The sequence below is a fragment of the Herpailurus yagouaroundi genome, unplaced genomic scaffold, assembly GCF_014898765.1.
Source record: "Herpailurus yagouaroundi ecotype Mexico unplaced genomic scaffold, PumYag 190, whole genome shotgun sequence".
Taxonomy (NCBI): Eukaryota; Metazoa; Chordata; class Mammalia; order Carnivora; family Felidae; genus Herpailurus; species Herpailurus yagouaroundi.
Window position 1 is genome coordinate 7,589,514 of NW_024412421.1, and position 18,869 is coordinate 7,608,382.

General features: G+C 40.9%; 1 protein-coding gene across 5 annotated transcripts in view; it reads left to right on the plus strand.

The window, feature by feature from the left end:
* FTO (FTO alpha-ketoglutarate dependent dioxygenase) overlaps positions 1 to 18,869 on the plus strand; it is a 393,836-nt gene that overhangs the window by 165,406 nt on the left and 209,561 nt on the right. For all 5 annotated transcript variants that reach the window (XR_005797684.1, XM_040498031.1, XM_040498032.1 and 2 more), the window contains exons 5-6: positions 7,276 to 7,355; positions 13,866 to 14,009. Coding sequence is in view for 4 of the 5 variants with exons in the window: in XM_040498031.1 (XP_040353965.1) it covers positions 7,276 to 7,355; positions 13,866 to 14,009 (224 nt within the window). In the remaining variant the exon portion in view is untranslated. The remainder of the gene's footprint in view (positions 1 to 7,275; positions 7,356 to 13,865; positions 14,010 to 18,869) is intronic.

Here is an 18,869-nt window from a genome sequence, read left to right on the forward strand (position 1 = left end):
TTTAGAGAAGTGTCTATTCATGTTTTCTGCCCATTTCTTCACTGGATTATTTGTTTTTCGGGTGTGGAGTTTGGTGAGTTCTTTATAGATTTTGGATACTAGCCCTTTGTCTGATAGGTCATTTGCAAATATCTTTTCCCATTCTGTTGGTTGCCTTTCAGTTTTGTTGATTGTTTCCTTTGCAGTGCAGAAGCTATTTATCTTCATGAGGTCCCAGTAGTTCATTTTTGCCTTTAATTTCCTTCCCTTTGGGGATGTGTCAAGTAAGAAATTGCTACGGCTGAGGTCAGAGAGGTCTTTTCCTGCTTTCTCCTCTAGGGTTTTGATGGTTTCCTGTCTCACCTTCAGGTCCTTTATCCATTTTGAGTTTATTTTTTGTGAATGGTGTAAGAAAGTGGTCTAGTTTCATTCTTCTGCATGTTGCTGTCCAGTTCTCCCAGCACCATTTGTTAAAGAGACTTTTTTCCATTGGATACTTTTTCCTACTTTGTCAAAGATTAGTTGGCCATACTTTTGTGGGTCCAATTCTGGAGTCCCTATTCTATTCCATTGGTTTATGTGTCTGTTTTTGTGCCAATACCATGCTGTCTTGATGATTACAGCTTTGTAGTAGAGGCGAAAGTCTGGGATTGTGACGCCTCCCGCTTTGGTTTTCTTCTTCAATATTACTTTGCCTATTTGGGGTCTTTTGTGGTTCCATACAAAATTTAGGATTGCTTGTTCTAGCTTCGAGAAGAATGCTGGTGCAATTTTGATTGGGATTGCATTGAATGTGTAGATAGCTTTGGGTAGTATTGACATTTTAACAATATTTATTCTTCCAATCCATGAACATGGAATGTTTTTCCATTTCTTTGTATCTTCTTCAATTTCCTTCATAAGCTTTCTATAGTTTTCAGCATACAGATCTTTTACATTTTTGGTTAGGTTTATTCCTAGCTATTTTATAATTCTTGGTGCAGTTGTGAATGGGATCAGTTTCTTTGTCTTTCTGTTGTTTCATTATTAGTGTATAAGAATACAACTGATTTCTGTACATTAATTTTGTATCCTCCAAGTTTGCTGAATTCATGTATCAGTTCTAGCAGACTTTTGGTGGAGTCTATCAGGTTTTCCATGTATAGTATCATGTCATCTGCAAAAAGTGAAAGCTTGACTTCATCTTTGCCAATTTGGATGCCTTTGATTTCCTTTTGTTGTCTGATTGCTGAAGCTAGCACTTCCAACACTGTGTTAAACAACAGCGGTAAGAGTGGACATCCCTGTTGTGTTCCTGATCTCGGGGAAGCTCTCAGTTTTTCCCCATTGAGGATGATATTAGCTGTGGGCTTTTCATAAATGGCTTTTATGATGTTTAAGTATGTTCCTTCTATCCCGACTTTCTCGAAGGTTTTTATTAAGAAAGCATGCTGAATTTTGTCAAATGCTTTTTCTGCCTCAATTGACAGGATCATATGGTTCTTATCTTTTCTTTTATTAATGTGATGTATCACATTGATTTGCGAATATTGAACCAGCCCTGTAGCCCAGGAATGAATCCCAGTTGATCAGGGTGAATAATTCTTTTTATATGCTGTTGAATTCGATTTGCTCATATCTTGTTGAGAATTTTTGCATCCATATTCATCAGGGATATTGGCCCATAGTTCTCTTTTTTTGCTGGGTGTCTGTCTCGTTTGGGAACCAAAGTAATGCTGGCTTCATAGAATGAGTCTGGAAGTTTTCCTTCCCTTTCTGTTTTTTGGAACAGCTTGAGAAAGATAGGTATTATCTCTTCTTTAAATGTCTGGTAGAATTCCCCAGGGAAGCCATCTGGTCCTGGCCTCTTATTTGTTGGGAGATTTTTGATAACTGATTCAATTTCTTCACTGGTTATGGGTCTGTTCAAATTTTCTATTTCTTCCTGTTTGAGTTTTGGAAGTGTGTGGGTGCTTTGGAATTTGTCCATTTCTTCCAGGTTGTCCAGTTTGTTGGCATAAAACTTTTCATAGTGTTCCCTGATAATTGCCTGTATTTCTGAGGGACTGGTTGTAATAATTCCATTTTTTATTCATGATTTTATCTATTTGGTTCCTCTTCCTTTTCTTTTTGAGAAGCCTGGCTAGAGGTTTATCAATTTTGTTTATTTTTTCAAAAAAAACCAACTCTTGGTTTCATTGATCTGCTCTACTGTTGTTTTAGATTCTATATTGTTTATTTCTGCTCTGATCTTTATTACTTCTCTTCTTCTGCTGGGTTTGGGATGTCTTTGGTGTTCTGCTTCTGTTTCCTTTAGGTGTGCTGTTAGATTTTGTATTTGGGATTTTTCTTGTTTCTTGAGATAGGCCTGGATTGCAATGTATTTTCCTCTCAGGACTGCCTTTGCTGCATCCCAAAGTGTTTGGATTGTTGTGTTTTCATTTTCATTTGTTTCCATGTATTTTTAAATTTCTTCTCTAATTGCCTGGTTGACCCATTGATTCTTTAGTAGGGTGTTCTTTAACTTCCATGCTTTTGGAGGTTTTCCAGACTTTTTCTTGTGGCCGATTTCAAGTTTCATAGCTTTTTTCAAGCCCAGCGATTAATTTTATGAGTATTATTCTAAATTCTTGTTCCATTATATTGGTTAAATCAGTTTTGATCAATTCATTAGCTGTTGCTGCTTCCTGGAGTTTCTTTTGAGGAGAATTCTTCTGTTTTGTCATTTTGGCTAGTTTTCTGTCCCTTATGCATTTTAAAAGCTTGTGTGCTCTGCACCTGCAAGCACTGCTATATTAAAGGAGGATCATATGCTGTCCAGGGCCTGGCCCTTCAGGAGGTGTTTTTTCAAGGATTGTTATGTGCTCTCTGTTGTTGTGACTTTGGTTATTTTATTACCCTACTCGTAGTAATATTTTGTACCCTGCACCAGGTGTGCTTTGATTTGTTCTTTGGAGTAGCCCTTGTAAACAAAAACAGATGGACAAACAGGAGACAAAATATTAATTGATTTTCAAATATTGAGCCAGCCTTGCATATGTGGATACATTTCAGTTGGTTGTGGCATATAAGTGTATATGATGTATATAAAAGTATATAAAATATACACTGTTGGATTCTATTTTCTAATACTGTATTTTTTGAGGATTTTTGCATCCATGTTCTTGAGAATACTAATTTGTAGTTTTCTTTTCTTGTAATATCTGTCTGCTTTTGGTATTAGGGTTTCACTGGTCTCATAGCATGAATTAGGAAGTCTTCCTTCCACTTTTTTCTTCTGGAAGAGTCTGTAAAGAATAGGCATAGTTTCTTCCTTAAATGGTTGGTGGAATTCACCAGTGAACCCATCTAGGCTTGGAGCTTTCTGTTTAGGAAGGTTAGTAATTTTGATTCATTCTTTAGTACAGATAGGCCTATTCAGATTGTCTTTTTCTTATGTGAATTTTGGAAGATTTAGTCTTTCAAAGGAATTGATCCGTTTCATCTCTCTTATCAAATTTGTGGGCATAGAGCTATACATAGTATTACTTTATTAGCCTTTTAATGTCCATATGATCTGTAGTGATGTTCCCTTTCTTGTTTCTGGTATTAATAATTTGTGTTTTTCCTCTTTTGTTCTTAGTCTGGACAGAGGCTTATTGATTTTATTGATCTTTTCAGAGAACCAGCTTTGTTTCATTGACTTTCTCCGTCAATTCTGTTTTTGATTTCCTTGATCTCTATTCTAATTATTTTTTTCTTTTTATTTGAGATTTAATTTGCTATCCATTTTCTAAATTCCCAAGATTGAAGCTTTTATTACTGAGTTTGGATCTTTCCTTTGTAATATATGCATTCAGTGTATTAAATTTTCCTCTTTGAAGTGCTTTTGTTGTATCCCACAAATTTTGATGTTGTATTTTCATTTTCATTTAGTTAAAAATACTTTAAAGTTTCTCTTGAGATTTCTTCTTTGGCCATGTAATTAGAAGTATGCTGCTTACTCTCTTAAGTATTTTGGGATTTTCCAGCTGTCTTTATGGTACTGATTTCTAGTTTAATTCTTATGGTCTGAGAGCAGATATTGTATGATTTCTATTCTTTTAAATTTTGGTGTGTGTGTGTGTGTGTGTGTGTGTGTGTATGTGTTGTGTCCAGAATGTGATCTCTCTTGGTGAATGTTCCATATGAGCTTGAGAAGAATGTGTATTCAGCTCTTGTTGGATGAGGTAGTCTGTAGATGTCAGTTACATCCAGTTGATGGATGGTATTCTTGAGTTCTCCTGTGTCCTTACTGATTCTATGCCTAATGGATCTTTCTGTGTCTGATAGGGAGTGTTAAAGTCTCCAACTGTAATAGTGGATTTGTCTATTTCTCCGTTCTATTCTATTAGATTTACTTCACATAATTTGACTCTGTCTTATAAGGCAAATACACATTAAGGATTGTTGTATCTTCCCGGAGGATTGACTCCTTTATGTAATGCCCTCTTATTCCTGATAATTTCCTTGTTTTGACGTCTACTCTGTCTGAAATTCATATAGGTACTCCAGCTTTGTTTTGATTAGTGTTAACATAGAATATTTTTTCTCCATCCCTTTACTTTTAATCTGTATGTGTCTTTATACTTAAGTGAATTTCCTGTGGACAATGTATAGTTGGGTTTTGTTTTTGCATCCACTCTGATAATCTCTGTCTTTTAATTGGTGTACTTACTCCATTGACACTGAGAATTATTATTGATATAATTTATTTATTTTTTAATGTTTATATATTTTTGAGAGAGAGCGCAAGCGAGGAGGGGCAGAAGGAGAGGGAGACAGAATCTGAAGCAGGCTCTAGGCTCTGAGCTGTCAGCACAAAGCCCAATGCAGGGCTCAAACCCATGAACCATGAGATGATGACCTAAGCTGAAGTTGGACACTTAATCAACTGAGCCACCCAGGCGACCCTAATATAATTGATTTAATAGTTACCTTATTTGTTAATGTTTTCTGTTTGTTGCCTTGTTCTTTGTTCTGATTTTTCTCTTTGGCCATCATTTCTTCAGATAAATATTTTTTTCTATCATTCTCCCCCTTCTGAGAATCCAATTACATTTACGTTAAACTGATAAATAGTATCCCAGGTCATTGATGCCTTTTCAGTTACCTGTAGTCTTTTTCCTCTCTATGCTTCAGTTTTGGATGGTTTCTATTTCTGTGTATTCTAGGTCACTGATTTTTTTTTTTTTTTTGCAGGGCCAGAAGTGCTATTAATCTAATTCAGTGTGTGTGTGTGTGTGTTTTTTTAATTCCAAAGACTACATTTTTCATCTTTATAGCTTCATTTCATTTATTTATATATATGAAAGATACATATGTGAAAGAAAAGAAAGCTATGTGTATTTCTTATATATACCTATATAATATATACCTGTATATGCCTATATATCTTATATGTACCTATGTGTCATGTATGTCTTTCATTTCTCCTCTCCTACTTTTTTGTTTTTATAGGGTTTTACTTTTAAGTCATCTCTACACCCAACGTGGGGCTCGGACTTACAACCCTGAGATTGAGAATCGCATGCTCTGCCAACTAAGCTAGCCAGGCACCCCTCTTCTGTTACTTTTTGAATGGATGCCGGATACTGTGAATTTTGTTTGGTGTCTGATTTTGTTAAATTCTTTTCAATAGCGTTGGACTTTGCTCTAGTGACTAGTTAAATTATTTGGAATAACTTGAATCATTTGGAGGCTTGCTTTTAAGCTGTCAAGTGGATCTTTGACACAGAACTAATATAGCCCTACTACTAAGGTGATGCTTTTCCAAGGACTCTATCCATTCTCTCATGTAGCAGGAGCCATTCTAGCTGCTGAGAACACAAAACCTCCCCAGCCCTGTGTGAGCTCTGACATTTGTTCAGCCTATTGTTTGCTGGTGCTTCTTCTTCTGTCCTTGGGAAGTTTTCATTCACACACGCCCTTGTCAGTGTTCAGCCAGAGACTTGAAGGAACCCTTCGGCCGATGTCCGCTTGTTTTCTGTCCATGCAGGTTCTTCTATTCCAGTGTTCTGTTGTACATATCCTCGTTGCCTTGGGCTTCCTAAGCTCCAGTTTCTGTCCTCGCAACTCAGCAAGAAGGAAAACTGAAAACTCTGGGTTCTGTCTGCCACCCCACTCTCTATTCTGGTTTTGAAACTGTTCCAGGTAGTAAGCTAGGGCAATTTTAGGGCTCACCTATTTTATTTTTCTATCCCGGGGATTATATCTTTCTCTGTTTTCCAGTGTCAGAAACCTTTGTTTCCTAGTTTTGGTCCCTTTAATAGTTGCTTCAGGTAGGAAGGCAGACCTTCTCACTGTTCTTCCAGAATGTTCAGAAGCAGGAGCCCTTCAGTTGACATTTCACATTTCCGTTATTTTGTTTAGAAGTTAATTTTCCTGACACGTAAGGGGTGTGGTGGTCTTTGTCTTTTAGTATAAATCATTGTGGGTCTTGGTATCTTGGTAAGAAGCCTCTGTTGCCTATCTGGGAAATCATACACTGCTGGGGAATAGTACTGTTCAGTTCTCTTCTTTGTAATAGAGGGAGTGATGTCCTAAGCAGAGGTGATAGAGATTTTTTGCCTGACTTGTGGCATCATTTCTTAGAATATGCAGCAACTTGGCCATTGGTTTTCTTCCACTGCATGTGGTTTTAAGCTTATTTTTCAACTGATGAATTCACCACCTACTCCATTCTTGGGTTGTGAATCCATAGGCTTGAATTCTGTTCTGAGTGCCAAAACTTTGCAACTGCTGAGTTGGTTGGTTTTTTGCCTGGAAAATTGTTAGGGCAAAATTGATATTTTGATTGGGGAGAGAAAGAGGCAGATTTTCAGATGAAAGCTGTTCCACCCCAAATAATGTAAAAAAAAAAAAAATTGGCTTATTATCTAAAGGCATGGATAGAATTTGATGTATCATGAGAAAGTTCATAAATAGTAAACTTAGTGGTGGGAGGGCATCATAAGACCACACATAAATAGGGTAGCCATATGTATTTGCTAAAGACCGTCCTGGTTTATACTTGTTGTCCTCGAATAATTAACATCCCCTTTTACTCTTGGGCATGTCATGGTTTTGATGTCTATCCGTAATACTTACGCACATACAAAGTCATCCCAGTTATAGCTAATGGTTTAAAGAATTCAAAGTAGGTGTTAATTCCTTGGCTGTTGTTGTTGTTGAATAACGGATTTACTGCTTATGTTGTATTTTTGTTGAATGGTTTATTATAGTGACTAATAAATGTGTGTGTACGTGTGCGTGTGTGTGTGGTTTTATTTTTTTTAATTTTTGGTATTTTTCCTACAGATGATCTCAATGCCACCCACCAACACTGCGTTTTGGCTGGTTTACCACCTCGATTTAGTTCCACCCACCGAGTGGCAGAGGTAAGTGTAAATAAAAATGTGTTTCAAACTTAATTGGATGTGACAGTAGTGGTTGGAATGAGCAATTTCACATAGAGTTTTGGAAGAGTATTTGATAGGAAAATTGCTTCCATCGAACTTGACTCGAGCCTTTATTTACTTGCTTTTTCAGCTTTGGGTTATGTTGGATACAGTTTTTTAAAAAAGTGTACTCACAGCACGGGATAAGTGTATTTTGCTTCTTTGGGGTTATGTTTCTTGGAGAAGGTAAACCATCATCGGCAGGTGTTCCTAGTTAGAGATTTTCTAAGGGGTTTGTATCTGTCAAGGTCAAGGACAGGAGATGGCCAGCAGGAAATGGGGTGGATTTGTGTGCTTGTGCATGTGTTAGCTGTGACTGGCTCTGAAGGTTGGGAATTTACATTTCCCTTAACTTTTTGGTCAGGCTTCTGGGCATGTGAATATAAATTAAGGAGAAAGTTACAGTGTGCCAAGGAATTTCTGAGCTCCCCAGTTGTGTTCCTAACCCAGACTTTATTGCTCAATTCTGCCACCACTTGCAGTGGCTGATGGTCAGCTGATTAGACCAGTTCAGAATGGTAACCTAAGAGGTGAGGAAAAACTCTGAATAGTCACCCTGGGGTACTAAGTGATCAGTTAAGAAGGGTTCCATAGAGCAGGAGAATAATCATGAGAAGGACGACAAGTTGACCTTGTATCCAAACTTGTTATCTATGCTTTTGCTTTGTAGGTTGACTTTTCATCATACCACAGGGGGATCAGGGTGCGAAGTTGGGCAGAAGGGATACAACAAAGTAGCAGGGAAACACAAGCACAAGACCTTTTCAGTCCTGAGACTGAGTCTGCAAGGCAGTGGCACGTCTTTTGTTAAGTCCATAGCTTTTCTCGTGAACTGGTCACGTTGCTATGGGACAGAGCGGGCACGAGTGTCTACTCAGTCAAGATGCCAGCCAGCTCATCAGACATTCTTTCCTGCCTTCCTCATGTCCCTTTCTCCTCTCTTCTATTCACTCATCTAAATATTTGAGTGCCAAGGGGCACCTGAGTTGAGCCTCTGACTTCGGCTCAGGTCATGGTCTCGCAGCTCGTGAGTTCGAGCCCCGCGTCGGGCTCTGTGCTGACAGCTCGGAGCCTGGAGCCTGTTTCAGATTCTGTGTCTTCCCCTCTCTCTGCCCCTCCCCCGCTCATGCTCTGTCTCCCTCTGTCTCAAAAATAAATAAACATTAAAAAATAGGGGCGCCTGGGTGGCGCAGTCGGTTAAGCGTCCGACTTCAGCCAGGTCACGATCTCGCGGTCTGTGAGTTCGAGCCCCGTGTCAGGCTCTGGGCTGATGGTTCGGAGCCTGGAGCCTGTGTCCGATTCTGTGTCTCCCTCTCTCTCTGCCCCTCCCCCGTTCATGCTCTGTCTCTCTCTGTCCCAAAAATAAATAAAAACGTTGAAAAAAAAAATTAAAACATTAAAAAATAAACATTAAAAACATACATACACACGTATGTACATACTTGGGTGCCTGTTGTGCATTCAGCAGCATTCCAGGCTTGAGAGATGGAATCATCAGCATGACAACCCTGGCCACTACCTTTGTTGAACTTGCATGTGAGTCGGGGAGACAGATACCAAACAAAAAGACACACAGGTGCTTATGTTAGAGACCTAAAAGTAAGTTCTCTCAGGAAGTTGCGACGGCAGGACTGTCTGAGTGGAGGCAGGAACATAAGAATGAATGCGAGAATGAACGAATTAACTCTTTATTCGATGCTTTCCCTGTGCCAGGCTCTTGGCCAACTCTCAAGCCTGGGTGATTTAGGGATGCCATTACCATTAGTAGAAATGGCAGTTGAAGACATTAGGGGAAGACGATAGTGCATTCGGTTTTGAACAGGCTGGGTTGGAGCTGCCCCGTGGAGCGGTCCAGCAGGCAAATGCAAATAAGGGACTAAAACTCTCCTCCTCCACCTCCTGCCATAAAAAAAGTCCGTACCTACACAGACCTCCAAAAGGGGCCTGCCAGAGTACGGTTTGAACAGTCCCCCTGTAGCCTTATTTCCTTTTTTTCCAGGCAGACCAATTTTATTAGAGTAGCAGTGCTTTCAGAATATCCCGAGGTTTAGCATTTTCTGCTTAGTCACAGCTGTATTTGTATCTTCTCATTTTTAGGCAACATCGCGAGCGTTAATTAACTTTTAAATAGGGAGGTGGGGATATATGGTAATGCTATTGGGAGAAAACCAGTATCTCAGATCTAGGCCTTTTATAATCTCTGCACTTCAGTTCAAGCCACAAGATATATTTTTTTACTAATTAGACACATCCGATGTGAACGATGTGACTATCTTGCTTTCTGAAGTGTAGATCAGGTCAGCAAACCGTGGCCAATGGGCCGTAAGATCTTGGGGCAACTGCTCAGCTGTGCCATTGTAACTCCAGAGAAGCCAGAAACTATACGGAATCAAAGGAGTGTGGCTGTGTTTCAATTAACATTTTATTTATAAACTCATCATTTAAGGTGATTTTTTATTTCCGTGGAAAGTCAGAACTGCTGATGATCAGTGCTGGTAAAGTTACAGTGAAACATACATTCATATAGTTCTGGAAGTTTTTCTTTCTAATCGGCATACTTTTTGGTGAACTATGTGGGGATGTGTTCAACTACCATAAAAATACTCCTCTATTTTTGATCTCATAACACTATTTTTTTGGACTCAAACCTAGGAAACCATTCAAAAGAAGTATATATGTGTATGTATGTATGTATGTATGTATGTGTATGCGTATTTGTATGTATGTGTATATATTTATATGTGTATATATGTTTATATACATACAAAGATGTTTAGAGTGATTAAGAGTAGTGAAAAGTTGGGCAGAACTTCGGTGCCTTTGTAGCACATGACTCCTTAATTAAATTATCAGCTCAATGAGCAATCATTGAAAATGGTAGTTTTGAATACTTACAAACAGAGAAAAACAGCATATACACTGTTGTGTACTGACTGGTCACAACTGTGTGGACAAAGACTCACGTGCAATGAAAATAATAAAAATAGGGAAAGATGACAGGATCATGTTTTTATCTTACTTAGAAATTCTTATTTCATGATATATTATTGTTTTCAGTAATAAAAGAGGGAAAAAACTTTTTTTCTGACATGAAACTTACCTTGCTGTTTCCCTTGATAGAAGAGGGGAAAATCCATGCAGCATTATAGCCCTCACTCACTTTTACTTTATAAATGTCTTCTTTCTTGTTTCACCTGTGCCAAACAAAATGATTTGCAATTTTCTGCCTATTCAAAATATGTAGGAAACAGACTATCTTAAGGAGGCGATGTTCTGAAATTCGTTTTAGTTAATCAGAGAAGAAATCTATTTAGTTTTTTGGTTACATGTGACTAGATTATGTCTGATGGCTCTTGACCTTTATCTGATTTTAATTTTCTTCCGGTTGGAACAGAAGAACTCCATTCTCCTGGATATCTTTTTTTTTTTTTAAGTTTAAATTTTATATATCATTATATTTTGAATAGGTAGTTACTCAAATGGTTCAAAACCTAAAAAGGACCTAAGAATAAATAGTTTCAAGTCTCTCTCTTTCTCCTAAAGCCAACCAGCTCCTTCTCCCCAGAGGTACCCAGTGTTATCAATTCTTAGTTTTCTTTCTGTGCTGCCTAATACATATACAAGCAAATATGTGTTGATATTTTTTGTACAAATGGTAGCCTACTCTATATACTAGTCTGCACTTTGGTTTTAGTAAGCCTTGGTGATAACTGCTTATCAATATATAAGTCTCGGAGTAGACGATTTTTTTCCTAGATGACACCACAAGAACAAACAACCAAAGAAAAAATAGATATATTGGACCTCATCAAAGTTAAAAACTTTGATACTCCAAAAGGTTCCATCAAGAAAGTGGAAAGTGAAACTGCAGAATGTGAGAAAGTAGTTTCACATACTTGTCTCACAAGGTATTCGTGTCTAGAATATATGAATAACACTTACAACCATTAATTAAAGAGATACATAATCCAATATTTTTAAATGACAAAGGATGTGACTAGACATGTCTGCAAAGCAGGTCTACAAACGGCCAGTAAACACATGAAAAGATGTTGAACATCATTAGTCATCAGGAAGATGCAAATGAAAACCCCAGTGAGGTATCACTTCACACCCACTAGAATGACGATGATTAAAATCACAGTAACAAGTCCTGGGGAAGATGTGCAGACATGGGAACCCTCACGCGCTACCGGAGGGAATATAAAATGGTTCAGCCACTTTGGACAACACGGTGACGCTTCCTCAGGATTTTCAGTACCATATGACCCAGCAATTCCATACCCAAGAGAAATGAAAACTTCTACATGAATGTTCTTGGCAGCTTGATTCATAATAGCTGCTAAAAAAAAGGTTGGCAGAATGGGGAGGAGAAGACACAGAGTTTGTACAGGGGTGCAGAGTGTGTTTTGGGGAGATGACCAAAATATTCTAAAATTAGTTGTGAAAACAGTCACCTAGGGGAGGCTGGGTGGCTCTGTCGGTTACATGTCCGACTTCGGCTCAGGTCACCATCTCACAGTTCCTGAGTTCGAGCCCCGCGTCGGGCTCCGTGCTGACAGCCCGGAGCCTGGAGCCTGCTTGGGATTCTGTGTCTCCCTCTCTCTCTGCCCCTCCCCTGTGCACTCTGTCTCTCTCTCTCTCTGTCTCTCTTTCTCAAAATAAGTCAACGTTAAAAAAAAAATTAGAAACAAAACAAAACGGTTGCCTAACTGTGAATATACTAAAAACGATAAATTGTATGCTTTCAATGTGTGACTTCTATGACATGTGAATAATGTCTCAATAAAATTGTTCCCCCAACCTCTGCCAAAAAATAGGCCTCATTGTGGGCTCTTTACAACAGATAAAACTCTGTCCACCCAGGAAAAAAAAAAAGTCCCCCATGTGGCTCCACTATAGTTTATTTAACGGGTCCCCTTTTGATGGGAAATTCAGGTTGTTTCCAGTCTTTTGTCAGGATAAATGCTTTGTAACCTCTCATGTAGGTCACTTGATACTTGGGAAAGTAAAGGTGTGAATACAACATGTTTATAGACAGAATGTCTTTTAATAAGAGGTTGTAGGAGTGGCTCAGGGACAAAAGTGAGTGGTGACTCAGCGCCCCTGGGTAGCAAATTGGAGCTGCCTGCCGATGTGCTCCCGGCACTTTGAGGTCTTCATATTAAAATACATATTAGTCAGGCTTCTGTTTTTGTCACCGTAACTTTGTTTTTCCCAGGCTTATACGTGACACATTGCGTAACATGGCCGTAGCCGCCCAACTGATTTTTATACCAGGGCACTAGAAGGTTCTAAGACATCTGTTTGAGTTATACGTATTCAAATAAAAACACTTGCGTGATACCTTTTCCTCACCGGGTCTAAAGGACATTTGTAGCCCTTTATCATTCTAGGAAATCACGTTGCCACCGTCCGCATCCTCTTTTTTTCTGACATACGTCATTCAGAGGAGGAGTTTGTCCATTTGACCTCTGCTTTTCTCCCACAGACACAGAGAGGGACGAACTAGCTATCTGCCCCTGCCCACACCAAGCTGCCAAGTGAGGCCTTTGAACAAGCCTTGAGGGCATGAGCCACGTGTTCTCCATGATTAGAAGAACCTGTTCTACCAAGGACTTGCAGCCGTGAACTCTATGGTTTTTGCAGAAAAGGAACATGAGTCCTTTGCCCTGTGCTTATAACTTCACTTTTTTGTGTGTGCCATTACCATTCCATTTTGTGGACCGCTGAACTGATCAGGCCGGTTACTTTTCTTTCCCATTGTGAGGTCCAGGGCACTTACAGTGAAGTCAGTGTCTTTGACGTCTTGGTTAATTAGTGATTCGTCCAATAACTACTCACTAAGTTTCTTTTATATTTAGTACTTGGTTCTAGATGCTGCAATATGCGTAGAAAGAAATATATAATAAGGGGCTCCTGGGTGGCTGAGTCAGTTAAGCATTCGAACTTTAGCTCAGGTCATGATTTCGTGAGCTCAAGTGCTGACAGCTCAGAGCCTGGAGCCTGCTTCCAATTCTGTGTCTCCCTCTCTCCCTGCCCCTCCCCTGCTCGCGCTTTCTCTGTCTCTCTCTCAAAAATAAATAAACGTTAAAAAAATGAAAAAAAAAAAAGAAATATACAATAAAATTGTGTGTGTGTGTGTGTGTGTGTGTGTGTGTGTGTGTATACACACACATGGCTTTAGCCTCAGGGAGCCCACTGTTTTGAGATATAAGGCCCATATAATGAAAGAAAACCAGCCAGAAGAGTGACCCAAGTGAGGCCAAGCTGGCAACACAGAGCCCAGTGAGCCGGCCACTATAGTATTTCTTAAGTTGAATAGGGGCTGAGCTGTGGGGGCAACAGGTGAACATAATGGACAAGGGACAAATGTGGATACCCCTGGGACGAGTCGATGGTCAACTGGAATTTTGCTCCTCATCTTGATTGCTGGTTCTGTCTCTGCAGTGCTCCACCGGAACCTTGGATTATATCTTACAGCGCTGCCAGGTGGCTCTGCAGAATGTCCGTGACGGGGCAGACGGTGGTGATGCTTCTTTGAAATCCTTTGAGCCCGCGGTTCTGAAACAAGGAGAGGAAATCCACAATGAGGTGAGGACTTTCAGGAACCGGGAAGCTGCCTGCCAGCTAACAAGTTGATCTGCCGTAATTTCATATGGGTATAAGACCTGAAATTCTTCAGTGAGAGGTAAAGAATAGTTTATTACTTAACAACGATAGCAGCAGCCAGAGTATCAGCGGTTTTGTGCCACTTGTGCAAGCCTCTCTTTCCACGGGGCAGCACAGAGCAGGCCCGGTAACATAATGCACCTGCAAGGGTTCGGTTATAGGAGAAGAACAAAGGGAACCCGAATCTCTTATCATAGGCAGTAAGCATGGCTGACATTTGTTCCAAACAAGACACCGTCTTTATCCTCCAAGTCTGTTAGCATCCCTGCCCGTTGTTCTGGAGACGAGCTGTCTCTTCCAAGGCTGTTCTCTATACCAGCCATTCTTGCTGAGATAGAGGGAAGTCAGTATCTTGCTCACAAGGCGCACAGAAGCACAAGACCCATGAAGAATGGTCTTTCTGCAAGGACCAAAGGGAAGGGTGGGCGGACCCCAGGAGCAAGTGTCCGTACCTCGCTTTTTCTTTACAGAATGAGGTGTGGGTCTGCAGTCTGTGAGACCAGCAGCTCTGGATCCCACCAGCCAGTGTTTCACCAATTGTGCTGCTCTCAGGAACACCCTCTCAGCTTTTTGCTTTATCTTTGGACCGTGCGTATTGTTGTCTACTTAATACTTTTAAAAACTCGGCTCATTTTTATGTAAATAAATTTTCTTCGCAAATTTCTTTGCAAAGGAAGCTTTGTATTACCACTTTAAGAAGCGAGCCAGTATCACTAGCCAAAAGAAAAAGGAACCAGAGAGACCTCGCCAGTGTAAACAGAGCAGTGTTACTACCTTCCAGCAGATTCTCTCGCCGGGAGAAGGCTCTGAGCCTGAAGTCTCCATTATTCATGGGAAGCAGGGAGAGCAGCCTACAACTCCTGTGTTTTCTAACAGTCATTGAATTCGACGTTGAAAATGGATGAATTTTGTGGCGGGCAAATTAGATCTCAAAACAAAAAAAAAAACCTTAAAAGGAAAAAAGAGGGTCCCGAGTCATGGAGAATTGTTGAAGGTTATCACCAACCCGAGACTCTCTCTTTGTTCGGATTGGAAGGATCGGCGGAGAATTTGGAACACAAAAATGTTCTCTTTCGTCCTTCCAGCAAGTAATTACTACTGATTGCGTGCCTGGCACTCTTCTGTGTGCTTTAGGATGTAAAGTTTACGGTAGTTTACGAGAGTAAACTAGGCATCCTAGGCCAGGGAGAGGACAGATAATAAACTTAATATACCTGCTCATCATATAGTAGGTTCTTGAGATAACTAGAAAACATCCCCACTGAGAAGATGTGCTGTGAGCAGGGACTTGAAAGAGATGAGGAGGAAGCCACGTAGATATCTGGGGAACAGTATTTCGGGTGGAGGGACAAACTGCCACAAAGACTGTGAGGTAGGAAAATGCCTGGTGTTTCCAGACTAGGTAAGGGACAGTCTAGTTCAAATGGCAGGAGCAAGGCTGTGAGTTCGAGGACATGAGGTCACAGAGGTGGTTCTAGGGGCCTGGGGAATAGCAGATTGTATCAGTCCTTGGAGCTCTCCATGAGGACAACCACTTTTCTGTTTACTCAGAGGGAAGTAGGGAGCCACGGAGGGCTTTGGAGCAGAGGAGAAACCATGTCTGCTCCCACGAGGTTATACAGTGTCTTTAAAGAGATATTTAGGATCTTGCGAACTGCCCCATACCTTGTGAAACATTGCCACAATCTCTGGAACAAAAGGCAAAGAAATTCTTCCTTTCAAGGAAAGAATAACCACTTCTAATGCTAATAAGCTGCACTCAGGACTGACTTTCTTCCCTTCCCTGTACCTGATAAGTGCCCCATTTTCTCTCCTATCTGTCCTTAAGTAGAGACACTGCTGATAACTAGAACCTCAAGAAAGATAAGCATTTTATGGGCCCGGTGACCTCACTGAATTAGACTTGGGAGCAAAGTTATGTCTTCCTCCATATTTGCAGTAAAGAAATTCTGGTCTGTAGTAAAGAAATTCTGATTTTTTCCTTCTCTGCAAACCTTGCAATGTCAGGATTCAGGCCAGCCGAATGGGTGCTCTTTTCAACACTCAACATGAGTTATTCCCTGCGCCCCCCGCTCCCCCTCCATCTTGGTCTTCTGTGACTGGCCGAGATGCTTTGTTATCATCAACGGGTGGGGGAAATATGTAAAATCACACTGTTTATCTAACAGCAGAATATTGTCATCTGAGCCCAGTAGCTTCAGCAAGTGACTGGCTGCTTTTGACACTGTATACTTTAGTGAAGTGGGATAGACGTGTATCAGAAGCCTTAGCCCCTTGAAGCTAGTCTAGAAATCGAAGGCAGAGAGAGATCATGAATCTAAATATGGTGTGTGCTCACCTTGCCCAGCCCCCCAGTCTTTGATTCTTCAAGGCCACCTCCTTCATATGAATTCCATATGCCAAAGCACGTTATCATATACTGTTTTTTGGCCCTACGTGCTGGCCTGGGATCGAGCACTGACATGATCACTTTCTACCGTGTCCTGTTGTGAAACAATAGCATACGTGGTCCATGAACGTTCCCCCCAGGTTCTTTATTGTTTGATTTCCTCTATCTTAAAGGCCATGTGCCTTTGCTGCACCAATTATAGGATGAAGCCCTGGGTTTTATGGGTTGCAGGCCTTCAGGCTCTGTGGGTGTAGATGTGGCTTGTTTCCTTTAGATGGTTTCTAACTAAGCAATTTGGGAACTGTGGGGAATAGACCTGAGTACCTTTAGAAGTTATTTTTTTTCCCAACTAAAGATGCTTAGCAAAGGTTTTTGTTCACTGATAAGCAGAATCCTCCTGCATGTTATTATGCTGTTTCCCTTCTTAAAAATGGTTTGGTCTGGGGCACCTGGGTGGCTCAGTTGGTTAAGCGTCCGATTTCAGCTCAGGTCATGATCTCACGGTTCGTGAGTTCAAGCCGAGTTCAAGCCCCGCGTCGGGCTCTGTGCCGACAGCTCAGAGCCTGGAGCCTGCTTCGCATTCTGTGTCTCCCTCTCTCTCTTTGCGCATGTTCTGTCTCTCTGTCTCTCTCTCAAAAATAAATAAACATTAAAAAAAAATGGTTTGGTCTGGTCAGACCTGCATCTTCCTCGGAGTTCCTGGGAAAGAGCCTTTGTGGGGTAGCTCTTAGTAGATTGGACATTAGCATCTCTCCCTCATCTAACATCTTGCTCAGTGAAATAACTTATTTCAGGTGTTGTGGTGAGACATTACCCCAGCGGGCATGTTCACGCATCCCCTGAGGGACCTGCCTGAGCTGAGCTGGGACCAAATCAAGAGCCCCCCACTGACTTGGCAGAGAAAAGTAGATGACAGTTGCCTACCTGTGGAAGTGATGGAGGCGTTTACAATGAATGGTGAGGTAGCGTCTCGTAAGTCACGATTTTGAACTTTGCTGTTGAATGCCTGAGGTTTCAGACTTTTCCTAGACATTTTTAGGGGAAAAGTTTTTCTTGACTGATCTTCTCTGAGACCGTTCCAGGTACAGATTAGTTAAGAGGGTGATGAAGGACAGTTGTCCCAGCAGTCCCTGTTGTGAAACGGACACTATTGTGAGCATGTTTTCATTTTTCACTGATGATTGAGAAGGCCCTTCAGGAACCTGCAAGGCCTCTAGGTTGTCAGTAGGCCTTGGCTAATTGCTCATCTTTGTATTGTAGCTGCTCAAAAGATTGAATAATTGTGAATTTCCTTGAAGGGCCTGTCCAGAAGGTGGGAGTTTGGTGTCTAAGCATCGTGAGCTCTGAGAGAACCTCAAAAGAGTTGCTATGTGTTGTCTCCTTGACGCTCCCATCTCTGGGGATCTGCATCACCCGTGGAGTGTTCGCGGCCCCAAGGCAGCCATTACCCTCCTCAGGGTTTGTCTCTAGGTTCTGCTCTGATACTTCTGAGCTTCCCTGTGCCGGTGCGGGGAGCGGGGGGAGGGAGGGAACCCTGGGTGCACCCTGGAGAAGGAATGAAGACCCTACTCCTTTCATGCTTAGAACTTTATTGGTCAGTCACTACGGTTGACCTTTGATTGTTTTTTCAACCCCGGAAGCGATAAGACTTCCATTCTGTTCCGAGTCCTGACTCTTCAGCTTTCGTGGGGTATCCACCCTGCAGCTTTCTTTTCTTAACCCCGCAGTTGAGGGAGAAAAAAATAAAAATAACTTTTTCTTGTTTGTTTGTTTTTGTAACTCAAACTCTGAATCAAATGGCTGGAAGTATTGTATGCTTCCTTAAGTAATTTTAAGGAAGCAGCCAACGACGCCTGTTGGCAGTGGGGGAAATGGCGAGGGTGACATTTCTTTAAAATCCTGAATGTTTTTTTTTTTTTTTTTGCCCACAACATTGAAATGAAAAAGTCAGGTTATGGAGCCGAATAAAATACATGGCAGTGGATTTGATGCCCAGAAAGATTGTATCTCGTGGGAAGTACTTCAACTCATGAATAAACCTCTGCCGGGAGTAAGTGCTCAGCGTTGAACTTTACTGACTGGCCTCTCTGGAAGGGGGGTGGCCATGAATTGACATGGATGTTAAAACTTTTCTTGCTAAGAAAATTTTATCACGTCGTGAGATCCTTGGGGACAATAAGTTGTAGGCCTTGTGCAGTTTGCTTTCTTAGCATCTGGCAAGTGCCTGGCATATAGTAGCCCATTCATTATTAACTCACTAGTCCTCACTCTAAATCTATGTGGTTATTATGTGATTGTCTTTATTTTACAGGTGACATAGCCATTTGGTACTGGAGCCCAAGTTTGAACTGGCTCCAGGGCCCTTATGCTTTTTTTTATAAATTTTTAAAAAG